General features: G+C 39.2%; 1 protein-coding gene across 1 annotated transcript in view; it reads right to left on the reverse strand.

Annotated features, from left to right (window-relative positions):
* The window catches only part of CCDC170 (coiled-coil domain containing 170), a gene marked incomplete at both ends in the record, with an annotated part of 35,737 nt that overhangs the window by 10,186 nt on the left and 11,025 nt on the right, over positions 1-14,526 (reverse strand). The window contains 3 exons of the mRNA XM_084261046.1: positions 4,102-4,419; positions 8,355-8,540; positions 10,305-10,449. Of these exons, the coding sequence (XP_084117172.1) occupies positions 4,102-4,419; positions 8,355-8,540; positions 10,305-10,449 (649 nt within the window). The remainder of the gene's footprint in view (positions 1-4,101; positions 4,420-8,354; positions 8,541-10,304; positions 10,450-14,526) is intronic.

The following is a 14,526-nucleotide window of genomic DNA, read 5'->3' on the forward strand; positions in this document are numbered from 1 at the left end:
CCATATTTAAGATGAAGCTACTGATGAAAAGGAGCTAATATCTATTTAAAAAATGACAACTAATTTAGGCACAAGTTTTCAAAGATGCTACCAAACCAGCAGCACCTGGAAATCAAGTAACAGTCTTTAAAATAAGCCAGTAAAATCACTAGTTTGCTGAGGAGCTGAGTGGATAAAGCAGGTAAGTTATTTAGAAAATAAATGCAGCCCCTAAGTGAGAATGGAGATATAGATAACTGTCAGAGGAGTGCTTCCTGATTAACTTTTTTTTTAAAGAGTAATTTAGCCAAAGCCCAAATGCAAAAGGATAGAATCTAATAACAAGAAACTACACTACTGCAGCCTGTCCAGATCCCTCTATGGAGCCTTCCTACCTTCGAGCAGATCAGTACTCCCATGCAATTTGGTGTCATGTGCAGACTTACTGCAGGCACACTCAATTCCTTCATGCCGATCATCGACAAACATAGTAAACAAGGCTGGCCCCAAGACTGAACCCTGGGGGCCACCACCCGTGACCATCCACCAATTGGATTTAACTCAGTTCACCACAACTCTCTGGGACTGGCCTTCCAACAAGTTTTTTACCCAGCAAAGAGCAAACCAATCCAAGCTCCAGGAGAATGCTGTGGGAGACAGTATCAAAGGCTTTGCTGAAGTCCATCAACAGCTTTTCCCTCATCCACTAAGCAGGTCACCTGGTTACAAAAGGAGATCAGGTCCTACAGATCTGACCTCCAGAATTTCCTGCACCAATGACTTGTGCAGCTTGATCAGCCAGCATGTAAAAAAATGCTTCCTGCTTTTTGTTTTAATGTGGCTACCAAATAATTTGAAACAAAGATCTTTTGTTTTGTTACAGGAAGTTGCAAATACTCATTTCCAAAGGTAGCTCCTCCCTTGGGGAGAGCAGAGAGAAATAATCAGTAGTAAAATCTTCCTGAGTTTTCTTTTTCTCTTGTGCTAAGCTTTTCTTTTCTTCTTGTGCTAAGTCAGAGGCATGTGTGAGCACCTCACAGCACACCAGAACAGAAAGTGGGCTACAGCTACGCAGTCAGCAGGGAGTCTCCCTCAACAGCCCAAAAGGCTGAGATGGACACATGGGGGTCTTAAGATGAGTTGCAAACAACAGGGTGTAAGATGAAGTTACAAGGTGCTTCACACCATAGTGGCTTCCCCCCTTCCCTGCCCTTTTCCAACAAAACAACTAAACATTCTCATCTTCTTAGTATTACCTCAACAATCACTAAGCTATACTGTTCTGATTTGGTAACATTTTGTCTTAAACTCCACTGTTTTATATGAACCTGTATGCACACACACACACACACACACACACACACACACACGCCTAGTACAAATCATTTTTAAGATCCCAAGCAGCTGAAAAGCATTAGAGCTGCCACATCTCTTATCACGGTGCTTATAACTTGTATTTGGCATTACTGCATTGCACTCAGCATCCAAAGCTGAAAAGTTTTTGTTCATTAAGCCTTTCATTTCATGGAAAGCTCTAGACACTCTCATGGGCCTTCTCAGTACCTTGTGAAGACTCTTTTTTGAATGAAATTATTGTAACTGTGTGTGGTACTCAGAATGCACACTCAGAGGCATAATTATGGCTTTCATTTTCTTCTCAACTTTTTTCCTAATAATTTGTCACATTCGTGTTGGTTGTGGGTTTCTTGGTCAGCCCTGAGCCAGTACATTAAACATTGACAAAACCAGAGTAATACATGTAATTTCCCAAACTATTTTCTACTCTATTATTTTTTTGTTTGAAAGGATAAAGCAGATAAAACTCTAAGCCTCAGTGTGTCTTACGGAATTACCATAAAAATCACTGAGAAACGAGAACAACACTAGTTTTTAATGGGCACAGTAGTAGACCTTCATTGATTTTGGCATCAAAGAGCCCATATACCAATATGCAATAACAAAAACTGATAAGATAATATGCAATCAGATCAAAAGATCTGGTAGTAGTCAAGAGAAACCGTTTCAGGCATATGAATTTAATTTGCCACAACAAAACTTGTCAAACAGAAAAGACCTGAACCCAGAGACCTCATAACTAGGGCTGAGCTCTGTGTGAACTAAGAACATTTCCTTTCCCCAGACTCCCAGTGCTTGTGAATGTGTCACAGATACTAAATGACAGAAACAGCCAAGAGCTGTCCATAGTAAGATGTGTCTCATCCAAACATAATTGCTGAAAAGATCATTAGGACACTGATTCAAAGCAGTTGCCTAACCCCACGATAGAATAACTGTCACTGGACACTGTCAGAGTATTTGCTGATTTTTTCAAATTAAAATACAGTTTTTGCTAAAGTTAATGCTGAGGGCTAGGATACAGACTGTCACCAACTCAGATGCCTTTTCAAATACCAAAATCACCATACTTAGGAGAAGTAATTTTCAAGAGCATTTGACTTCACAGAAAATCTGACTATAGCAGTTGCAGTCAATAGTTCTCACAGGCCTTCTAAACTTTTCATAGCTCTGTGTTTGACAGATGAGCCCTCAACACAAGGAGGACATGGACCTGTTGGAGGGTCACAAAAATGATCAAAGGACTGGAGCACCTCTCCATTGAAGATAGCCTGAGAGAGTGAGGTTATTCAGCCTAGAGAAGAGAAGACTCTGGGGAGATATTCCAGTACCTGAAAGGTGCCTGTAAGAAAACTGGGGAAGAACTGTTCACAAGGGCGTGTAGCACTGGGGCGAGGGGTAATGGATTTAAACTAGAAAAGGGGAGATTTAGGTTGGATATTAGGAAAAGGTTCTTCAATATGAGGGTGGTGGATCACTGGAATAGGTTGCCCAGAGAGGCAGTGGAGGCCCCATCCCTGGAGATATTCAAGGCCAGGCTTGGCAGGGCTCCGAGTGACCTGATCTAGTGAAGATGTCCCTGCTTACAGCAGGGGGGGTGGACTAGATGACCTCTAAAACTCCCTTCCAACCTTACACATTCTATGATTCCACGTGCAGAGGTCAGCCAGACATAGCTGCCTGAGCTTGGATGTAAAGTTAAACAACTTGCCAGTTCATCTAGTGTAAAGGATCCTATACACAAAGCTTCCAGAAGAGTTGCAGTGATGATTTAAAAATGAAACCTTTTTACTTAATAGATACTTAAATTTCCCTTTCTCAGTAGCTATTAAACATCTATTAGCTATCAACATCTTAAAAGTGAGTGTTGTGTACCAAAACACCAAATAGTACAAGCACTCATGCACATAAAATCCTCACTAAATTTCAATTTGAAAGCATTTTGCATATGGAAACAACACTCCATAACATATAGTAAAACCGTCAAGACTTTCTACATTGTTGCTGCCACACTTCCACTCCAGTGCATCACTTTCAAATGCTAATAATTTTCACAAATTATTGTTGTCATTGAAATTAGGTATACTGATTCTGAGGGGAGCTGATTTGTATCTTTTAACATAATATTTAATCAAAATGCACAGGGAATACTTTCAAGAGCTATTTTCAAGATACTGGCCTTATTTAGACTGCATTCTGGCTCACACCTTCTGCCTGAGGTGTCTATCTGTACATGCAAACATACCTTTGCAGACACTACCTGCCAAAGCACCTCAGGCCCGACCATCAGAACACCCAGCTGTCTTCCTTGTGCCTTTCTCCTGGATGGTGAATGGTTACCATTTCAATCATGCTTAACTCTAATTGTAAAACTACTTTTTTATGTTTAGGTGCAAGTTTTGAGGATTGAAGGGAAAGACGTTGCCTGGGGCAACTCATCACATCCTTGAAGTCATGTTGTAGCAGCAAATCCATGCTTGTTCCACTAAATCACAGCAACCACACAGACACTTTTGATGTCCACTAAGTGAAACCAAGTTTCAGTGCCTTACCTGAATGACCAGTCCATGCTTCCTCTTGTTAGTGGCATCTATTATTAATTTTCTACCTTATAAAACATTGATGCTTTTCAACTATTATCTCCAATCCATAGACAACAAAATTAAAGGTTCCTGTAATTTCAAAACCTAAGCAGAAGCCAACACTAACAGGTGACTAAAGAGAATAACTATACACATTGCATGAGTACAGCAGTTGCTTACTTACTATTTCTTTACTCTCCCCTTTGCAATTTATTTCTTGGATCCTCTCCAAAATGGCTTTCTCAGAAGGTTTAACTATTGCAGATCCATTGCTGAGTAGGGTAGCAATTTGTTCTTTAAAAGCCACTAAGGCGCTTTGAGCAGTTCTGGCTTCTTCTCTGCTGCTCTTCAAGCTTCCATCCAGCTCCCCAGAAGATATCTTCAGATAATTCAGTTCCTGCTTTGAAGCATCCAAAGCTTTCTGGTTAGCAGTCAGGTTATCTTGGAGGTTTCTGATCTCCATCTCCAAACTCTGTCTCACGACTGTAGCACTGTCAAGATCCTAAAATACGTGGAAAATTAAACCAGGCTTTTAAAATTTGTTATAACCCTTTTCCTCCATGCACAAGGCAGGGAATAACTCAGGAACAGGTACTGCAGATAGAGAAATTAGGACCCATATTGGTCATATGGGCTCAATATCAGGGCTTCCTAGGACACCCACTGGAGCTGATGAGAGCCCAAAGCCTGCTGTGCTTACACTACAGACACATCTTGCAATGGCCTGCAAGAAGCAATACATGAATAAGCTTCTCAAGGTAAACAAAACCCAATTTCTTATTGTAAAGCTGTTATCTTATTTTTTCAAAGATAGTATGACTTAGAAAACAAATGGTGACATAGCATAACACAAATAAAGCCAAAGTACTATACCCTGGTGGGGAAAGAATAGAACAGAATAGACTATTTCCACTGGAAGGGTCCTACAGTGATCATCTGGTACAACTGCCTGACCAATCCAAAATTATGTCAGAGGATGGCACATTTACAGAGAGCAACCAGACTCCTTTAGAAGTTTCAGTTGTTTAGTAGAGACTCAGTAAGTGGACTGATAAAAACTGAGACTGTGACACTGGAGTTGAAGAATTGTTTCTGGAGCATATGTGAATATGGTGACCACTGAGGGGTCTCTCAGTGTCTACATGCGCTTGCTGTGTAGCACAGTAAGTCATTTGTATTAATGGGAAATGTGATGATCAAGTAGTAAATCTGGGGCATTTATGTAGATCAGCAGTGAGGATGGACCCAAAAAAAAGGAGCTTGGGAGGCACCCTCGTAAATAAAATAAACATGCAATACTAAAAATACTAAAATTTTTAAATAGCTTCAAAAAGGAAAACATGCAAACACATAAGTGCAAACAAACCAAAACAAACCCTGTCATTTAGGAAATTATTTGTTACTACCCCTTTCTAAAGTAATTGTAGAACTCTCTTGGAAACAAGTGTTGGCATGATTCCTTGCCATTTTCTCTTTTTTATTCTAAACAAGTCCTATTAATAGAAAATTCCCACCTGTGCTTAGAATTACATTATGGTAATTACAGCAAAGAATAGAGAGTGGTTTCTTTCAATTACAGTTTTCAGCAGTGTGTATTTTCCCTTTCAGAGAGGCACTGCAAATGTAGCTTGCCAGTACTGGGGAGCTTACCTAATTACAATCTTGTTTCAAATTGTGAACATCTGCAAACAAACACAGTTGAATCAAAAGCTCAAGGTATAAAATAAGGAACTGCAAACCTGTTGATGCCTGAACATTAAAAAAACAAAGCATGAAAACCCAAAACCAAGCAATTTACAGAATGAAAAGCTGTAAAACTCAAAACATTAAAATTCTGAACAATTCTAATTGAAACCTCTCTTGAATGGAGAGCATTTACAGTGGCTAGCTTCAGCAGAGTCAGCCAGAGCACTGAACAGTATTAGAAAATTTAGGGACTGTGACACTAGAAGTGGTATCCCTTCTATACCTTAAATAAATACCATATAGAAATTTATCAAATACTAGAAAGAAGCTTGGTTAGAGCAAATAAGACATTTTTAAGGACCTACAGACATTCTCAAAGAATGTTATAATCCTGTAATTATGATCATAATCAGTATTCACTGTCTGGTCATACAGAAAGAAGTAACAGCTGTTCTCATTCTCAGTCTAGAAACCTGGGCAGTATTTAAGAGTTATTTTCCATCAAATGCCAATGTGATATAAAGCACTGCCAGAAAAAAGGTACACACAACATTTGCAGAATTCCAGGAGCAAGCTCTTGCAATATTCAGAATAGCAATAAGTTCAAAATTTTAAAAGAACAGTAATATGTTACAACAAAAGCAGCTTGGTGGCTTGCTTTTGTTACTTTACACTAGTCTTGAGACTCTCTTAGTTTCTGCTGTTGGCTGTTGTGACCCAGTGAGGCTGAGAGGTGAACAGACAGAATTATCATTCACTTGCTAATGCTTGAGTCACTTGCACTCATTCTGTGCTGCACAAACTCTGCGACAGGCAACTCCATTAATTAAAGCTCAGAAATCAGTCCAGAAACACAGTCAGGTGCATTTGTCTCTTTTGGCAGGGCTACAGTATGGATTTCTGCTCTTTGCCTGCACAAGGGAACATCACATGTACAACTCTCTTTGTGTGCCTCAATGGTGCAGCAAAGTATATGACAGTCAAACCAACTTTATACAACTGATGCCTTTCCTAATAAGACATCCATCAGGGGAACAGGGGACACCACACATCCTCCTCTAGATATGTGGATTTAAAGCAGTTTGGAGGTTTTTACTTAATTTTTTTCCAATATTGAATTTCTTAATATGCTTTTGTAAATACAAAACCTTTTCAAAAGATTCACTCGGTATCTGCAAACCTAAGTAGCTACACTGAAAGAGCACTGGAGGAACCTGCAGCTCCTAGATAAGCCCCGAGGGCACACAGTTCATTTGAAAAGCAATACTAACGATTTAGCAAGACAGTTCTGTAAAATGCCTTAAGAAACATATTCGGCATATGCACAATAAAGACAGGAAATATTTTCCTTACAACTAGCTCAACTTTGGAAATGTTTTTGACACTCAGAGGAAACTTGAAAAACAAGTTGCAAACAAAGCTCTCATTTTAAAACCTCTCCTTATTCTGGCGTATTTAGCAAGCAAACTCCAGGCTGCTTACTCACACACCTGTGTTTGAAGTGAAGTACAAAACCAAAATGTTCTCAGAAAGGACCTCTTTAAGCTTTTGGTGCAGGTTCTCTCTCAGTCCCACTTGAGTCTTAGAAAATTCTACACAGCTTGGTAAGAAGTATTTATGGCAGTAAGTAAAATTTATGACCTTTGTAGTGCTTATCCTCCCTGCAACAAATTCTTTCTTCTCCAGAGCACACTGTCAGCTATTTCTCATCTCCTAAGTATTTTGTACACAACCAAACCAGAACACTACATCCTTTAAAGTGTATGGTGGTGGTTTTCTGATCAGGAAAAAGTAATGTTGGGGGGTGGGGAAAATGTTATCTTACATTGGAAAACTTAAGGTTGCCTTTATGTTAAGGATTCCTACAAATTCCTACAGCATATTTGGCAGTCTAAGTTTTTTATTTTTGTAAGTTCTGGCCATCAGTATCTGGGGGAAATTTTCACTATAGTTTTAGTGAAGTGCTCCATTTCCACAGTCATCACTGAAAGTACAAAGCAATAAGAAAAGCTGCTACAGAGGCTCATTTCCTTCATCCATCTTTTGCAATGTACTAAAACTCTTAATGGTGAGTTCTTCTGGAGCAATTACAACCTTAAACCACATCCTTTTCCTTTCCAGATCATACCTAGGTGAACTTACTGCCTACAACTTTTTGGGTATAAGCCCAAAAGAGTATTTACAGTTATAAAATACAAGTTCATAATACAATGAAACATGATAATCTAGAGCATCTGGAAGCCACGACTCTCTACTTCTAGTTCCTTAAGAGAAAGGATAAAATAGCACCCTATCAATTCCTTTCAATTTCTCATTAAGATTACTTAAAAACACGAGTAGAAGAATCCTCAGAAAACTTGCAATATCAATTAAATATTATTTAAAATAGCATTTGTTCATTGTTCCATACTTATGCCTCAGATACTAACTATATAAACATCTGGGGTTTTAGGTGTTTGTGCAAGCACAGCAAGTATGAAAGCAGTAAAAATATAAATTTGCAGCCATCATTGGAAGATATCAAATCTAAATCAGATTTTTATACACAACATTATTAATTTCTGTATATCCTGAGGCTTTCAAAAAGTTGAGAAAAAACCTTAGAAAATATGTCCTTTTTAGGAAAGCCCTAATCACCAGAAGTCTTTCAGAAACATTTTTTTTAATCATTCAACTTCTGCTAAAATTAATTGGAAATTTTGAGAAAACATTTGAAAACTAGACAAACATACACATCATGCAATTACATACCTTACTAATTTTTTCCATGTCTTGATAGTACCCTGCTGCCTTTCCCTGCTCCTTGGTCACTTCTGAAACAAGCCTCATGATAGTTTCTCTACTGGCTTTGGACTCCTTCTCATGGACATTGATAGCTTCTTGAAGACCAGTGAGCTGGTCTTTTAGTATCAGATTTTCTTTACAGATTTCAGACAACTAGAGAAATAACGCAAATATTAGTTTGGTTCTTTAAAAGCACTTAATGACATATATTCATCCCAGTATAACAGCTCCTAATCATCCTAATAAAGACATGGTGTTTCTGGTGACCCCTAGGTCAGATTTAATATTGCACTCTACTGTTATTTTCTAAAAAGAGTAGAAAGACAATTAAAACAAGAACCATATTCCCACCAGAAACCCACACCTTAGTGTAGTGTGGTTCAGATTTACTCCCACACAACATTTATGATCTGTTCAACAGCTGTAGAGGTACTGTCGCTGCCTATCTGGGCTTGACATGAAGCAGGTCAGAAAATGAAAACAGATCATGTAACTAACTTCATGTGAAAAGCAGACCATTTTGGTTTAGCTTGTTAAGATTTGTGTCTCATTCAGAACAAGAAACCGAAAACTGCTTGAAACTTTTTCAGCTTGGGGAGGCTTGAGTTAGTAACACATTTCATAAGCATATTTGAGGGCAGGGTCAAGTACCTGGTGGGCTGCTGTTCTGAGCAGCCGACACCTTGGGAAAAGGAGCCATTTCCAGGAGATTCTAGGGTTCCTTTGGTACAAAACACTATTTCCAAGAAGTGGAATAGATGAACGTGGGCACTTCAAAGAGCGCACAAGGTAAAAAATGTACCCTGATTCTATTGGCAACGTGTTTGTTAAGACTAAGCCAGATTGATTCTGTCTTAAATAAAGCCACAATGGGGAAAAGAAGCTAAATGGACCTTCCATGACCCCAAGCAGAAAAAAAGAGTTGCCAAGTATTCCTTGAGCACACAGTTTTCCATGCAAATTAGATTCCTAACAAGATTTACTGTTAAAACAAAACAAACTTGTTTTAAACTCTGGTTATATCCTTAACATAAAGCATGGAAGAGGCACAGCTTAATGCCACCATCTTTGACTAATTACAACTAGACAAGTTTGTTAAAGTATTATTTCAATTTCAATGTGCTTGTAATACTATGAAGGCAAGTGCCTTAAGAAATCACTGTGATATGCATCTAGATAATCACAGAATGTTAGGGGTTGGAGGGGATCTCAAAAAATCATCTAGTCCAACTCTCCTGCCAGTGCAGGATCGTCTAGATTAGGTCATTGCATATAGCCAGAACTCTTATAATATGAATGTAATGAAACAGAATTTTACAAAATACACCTCTTATGCTCATGTGAAAAATAGGGATATCAAAGACTAGACAGAACATGAGAAAAATACGTGAAATTAGGATAAATTGCCCTTCAGAACCATTGATAAAGGTTGAAAGAGTATACTGACAACTTTCTTAAGCTTCGGTTTCTGGAATTTCAGAAGTGTTCTGAAGAGAAATAATAACATTTTATGAGTAAGTCTCAAACCCACCACACAGTTATTTACAGCATTTTGCTACAGGGCACAGTAACAGTTGTTTCAGGATATGCCACTTAAGGTGTTTCAGTCATGTGGTGACTCCCACTGTTGATGTAGTCAGGAAAGCTTTCAACCAGGTATCTAATCAGGGCTGTACTTGGGAACTACAGGCTAATAAAATATTGGTGCAGTCAGGAGCAGAATGAGTTCACTGAGGTCTGTTAGTCTTCATCACCTTTGAAAATCAGCCCAATATAAAAAATAGGACTTAAATAATAGCACTGTCTGCAAATCATGATCTAATTCAATGATTATCTTCATCACCTGCTGTATTTTTTTTGACAACCAAGTACTCTTCTATTAAATTGCTGTACAGATATGCTTGCCTACACAATCACCTTTGACATTAAATGTTCCTGTGGTTCCTCTTCTTCTCTGATGTTTACATCCAAGAATCCAGATAGCTGTGTAAGGAGCTCTTCATACTTTCTGCTGATTTTAGAAGCTTGAGTCATACTTTCTTCACACTCATGCAGACATTTTCTAATCAGAAAAAAAAAATACACTCATCAGGATGAATGTCCTCTGAAACAGAATTCTAGGCAAAAGGCATGTCAAGATTATTGCTAGCTTTTGCATACCACAAAACTAACTTTAAAATTTACATATAACTCTCTAAGTTAGTTAATACATACAACTTTTCTTGTTGGGTTATGCGTAAAAATTCTTCATCTTTGCTTGTGGTTAGCACTTCAAAGAATCTTCTGCAATCCTTATCTCATTCTCAACACAAGATTTCAATAAAACACAAGAACCAGGTGCCACAAAAACAGCACCCTAAAGATATTAGAAATGGAGGCTGCAAGCAAAAGCTTAGAAAAAGGGGGAGAGAGCAATCAAATTATAGTAAAAATATGCTAGAAGCTCTTCTTATCACCTCTGTAACAAAACTGACAGTGCTAATCAACAGACACTGGGGCAAGAGAAGTCCCTGTGGACTAAGGGAAGTATAGGACATCCAGAGTACCTGCCCAGGGAAGTTTACCAGTGGAACCAGAGATGAGAGACATCGCTTTGCTGTGCATAACACTAGCCATGAAAGGGATCAATTAAAAAATTAAATATCAAGGGATCACTCTTCATAGAAACATATTCTGTCATCAATTTCACCACTCTGCGACTACTGTGCAGGTACATATACCACATAAAACATCTCTTAGCCAGCCTTAACACCACCTATCAGTTTGGAAATTCTCCATAAGAACAACCACCCAAATAGCAGTTCAACTTGTTGGCATAAACGGGGTTCTATCCCTCCTGTTGCTGGGGACCAGGGCAAGTCCAGCAAACGAGCACTGATACAGTCCGTATAGGTAAGCAAACACATAGATTCAAGTCTTGCTCACTATGCTGCAACACCAAGCATCACTTCTGAAAAACTACAAAGAAACAGATTAACAAAAATAGCCAGCCAAACAAAGCTCAATATGACCATTAGTGCAATCCAAGTATCAACTCCAATACCTCTCAGACAACACCCATGAGAGAGGTACTCAGTGGTCGAGTACAAGAGACAAAAATTATTGAGCTTCTAAAGCAAGTTCTTCACAAAGATTTGAACATTAGAATAAAACAAGATCTCATATATCACCAGACAACTGTCTAGAGCAAATATTTTGCTGAAACTCTTCTGCTTATCAGACCATAGCATTCTTCTCAGTTTTCAAGGTGGGCATGCTAGTCATTTCTGGCCACATTCTTTCCCTTAGGTTGGCAACTGAACAGCTAACAGAGCATCCCTCCATAACCAAAAAGCAACATGAGGCTCCTATAAGAAAAGCACACTGAGTACAAATACAGTCCATTAAATGATTATAAATCACAAAGCAAAAGAGCTGGTCCATGAAAAAATTCAACATGTCACCTTACAGAGAGATCAGCACAGTTGTTTTCAATGCTGCAAAGTGGAAGAGAGCAGAAGAGTAAGAGAGGAAGGGAAAACATTAATTACTGCTCTGGCCAGGACAAGGAGAGGTCCACGTACTACTGCACAGCACAGGCTGTGAGCCAAAAGAGCTCTGTCTTCTGCAGCAGGCACTGGGCCTTGGAAAACAAGCACCTCACACCTTCATCACCTCTGGGGACCTTCCTCTCCTCTATAGGCCCAGCAAAACTTAAGCTGGGAGACAGTCACTAAACTGCTGTCCTGAGGAGGGAGGAACATGTCAGACGTGAAAAGGATGAGGCTCCAGACAAGCACATGCACACCTAGATGTTAGAATATTGTATGAGATTGACCACCAACCCTGCAAACTGTTCTATGGCTCTGAAAAACTGAGGCACACCACACACAGAACCTTGCCTGCTTCTAAAAATAAACAATCTGAAGTACAAAGCAACAAAGCACATACTTGTCAAATCTACGAATAACCTAATTACCTCCAGCAGGGCCATAAAGGTGTGAGCACCTAGAAAATAGGCAATCAGCCACAAAAAAAAAAGTAGAATGGAGCTCCTTCACAGTTTTGCTAGCTCTTCAGAACTAATGAGCAAAGAGAAGGGGATGAAAAAGAAAAAAAAAAAAGAAAAGCAGCTTTTCACAGTTCAGGCTCTAAAAATACCTTGGCAAAAGACCTGTTGAGTTGAAAAGCATCATGTTCAATAGAAGCATAAGCTTTGAAAGCCAATCACAAAATTCATTAAACTTCTTTTACTATACAGGTAGGTATAGAATGTAAATGTGCATTTCATGCCTACTGGCTCAACCTTCCCTTTCATTACTGGTTTTCAGTTTAAGTCTTTAGTGAATAGCTAATTAGAACCAGTCATGTGCTACTATGGTGCCCAGGTTTAGCAAATAAAGTTCATTAAATTAACACAGTGACTAGTACTACGGCATATGAAACTATCAGCTGAGGATGAGAAAAAAAACTTTGAAAGCATGTGCTGCAAATTCATGCCCAATCCAACATGTTTCTTCTTTCCAAAAGAGCAGAATTACCCTCCCTGTGTCCCTTCTCTGGAAGGTAACAGCAAACCAGGCCTGGGGTTGGTACAGCTGGACACCAAGCTTATTATTTTATTCAGTTGTCTGATGGAGCAGTTCCCTGGTCCTGATCACCACACAGAAACACAAGTAGAAGTGCTGACACAATTCTCATAGGCAAAACAGAGCAGCACTGGGAGTGACAGCACAGATTTATGCCACAATAAATGGATCATGTCACTGTAACCATGGGATAGCATGGTGTACACTATTTTGGCAGTGAATCACAATAGCAGGACAGCAGGTTGTTCTTTTTTTTTTTTTTTTGCTTTCTCCCTCTGGCCCCTGAAGTAGCATTTTAAAGGATCTCAACTGCCATTATCTCAGACACAGCAATATTTTCCATGTTGCACAATACATTTCTTGGCTTCAGTATCTCCTCACTAATACTGGGATCATATCTAAAATTTCTGACAATCAACATCAGCCCTCCCCAGGCAGGGCTTTTGGCAAATCAGCTTGTAATAGACAAGTGCACCACAATGGATGTCTCTAGATTTTAAAATAACTCAATTATCCACTTCTAATACAGAAAGCCCACAAGAGCTGTGCAAAATACTGATTTGGGAAGCACAGACCTCCAGTAAACACTCACCTTGCTCTTAAGTAGACAATATTACAAGAGATATGAATATTAGCCTTATAATGGTAGGGGGAAAATCCATTATAAAAGTCTATAAAGTGTCTATTAGGATAACACGACTGACACTGATTTTGGAATTTGAGAGTTCAGAATATTTTCACACCAATTTTATCTGTGATCAGCCACGACAAACGATGAAGAAACGTCTCCATCCCACAGACCTGACATCGTAGCAGATACGCAGAACTGACAGACCTGTGCTCTGACACACTACGCTGAGCACAGGGTAGTTAAGGGTACCAGTCTTCTGCAATTGGTATGCCCGCTTGAAAAGAAACAAAACAAAACAAAACCAACCCCACAGCAATCTCCAGAAGAACACAGAAGAAAAGTCAGACAAAGCTAACTTACTGAAAGCTGAAGAAACATTAACTCCTCCCTTCAGGATGCAAGTAACTAGGAATTATACCATGTTTTCTTTATTACACTGCTCCTAACAGACAGCTTTACACAAGGGAAGCCAGTCACTTGACAATGCTCTGGTTACAGCTGTGATGTGGAAGAGAGGAAAAGAGACTGAGTGCAGCACAGTCACTCACCACTGCACAGCCCACGAAGCATGTCAAGAGGCAGGTAAATGTCTGCAAGAGACACCATGTGATAAGGATAGACCAGGGCACTAGACCATAGTCGCAAGTACTGCCCATCATAAGCGTGCCACAAAAGACACAAAGTTTGCCTGGGTACCGTATGTGGAAATACCTGCATGAGGAAGCCACACCTATCATTTCTACTGTGTTCAAACAAGTGACTCAAATCATCATTTCTCCTCTTGAAGGAGAAAACTCTCAAAACCCCATTTATGGGCTGAAAAAAAAAAATCAAACCAAAATTCAAGTGTCAATACCTTCCATACATTCGGGGTCAATAGTTGTGCAAGGCATTGCAACAGAATTCAGGCCTGCAACAAAGTCCATCTACCAATGCATTC

This window comes from Gallinula chloropus (assembly GCF_964237585.1).
Source record: "Gallinula chloropus genome assembly, chromosome: 3".
NCBI lineage: Eukaryota > Metazoa > Chordata > Aves > Gruiformes > Rallidae > Gallinula > Gallinula chloropus.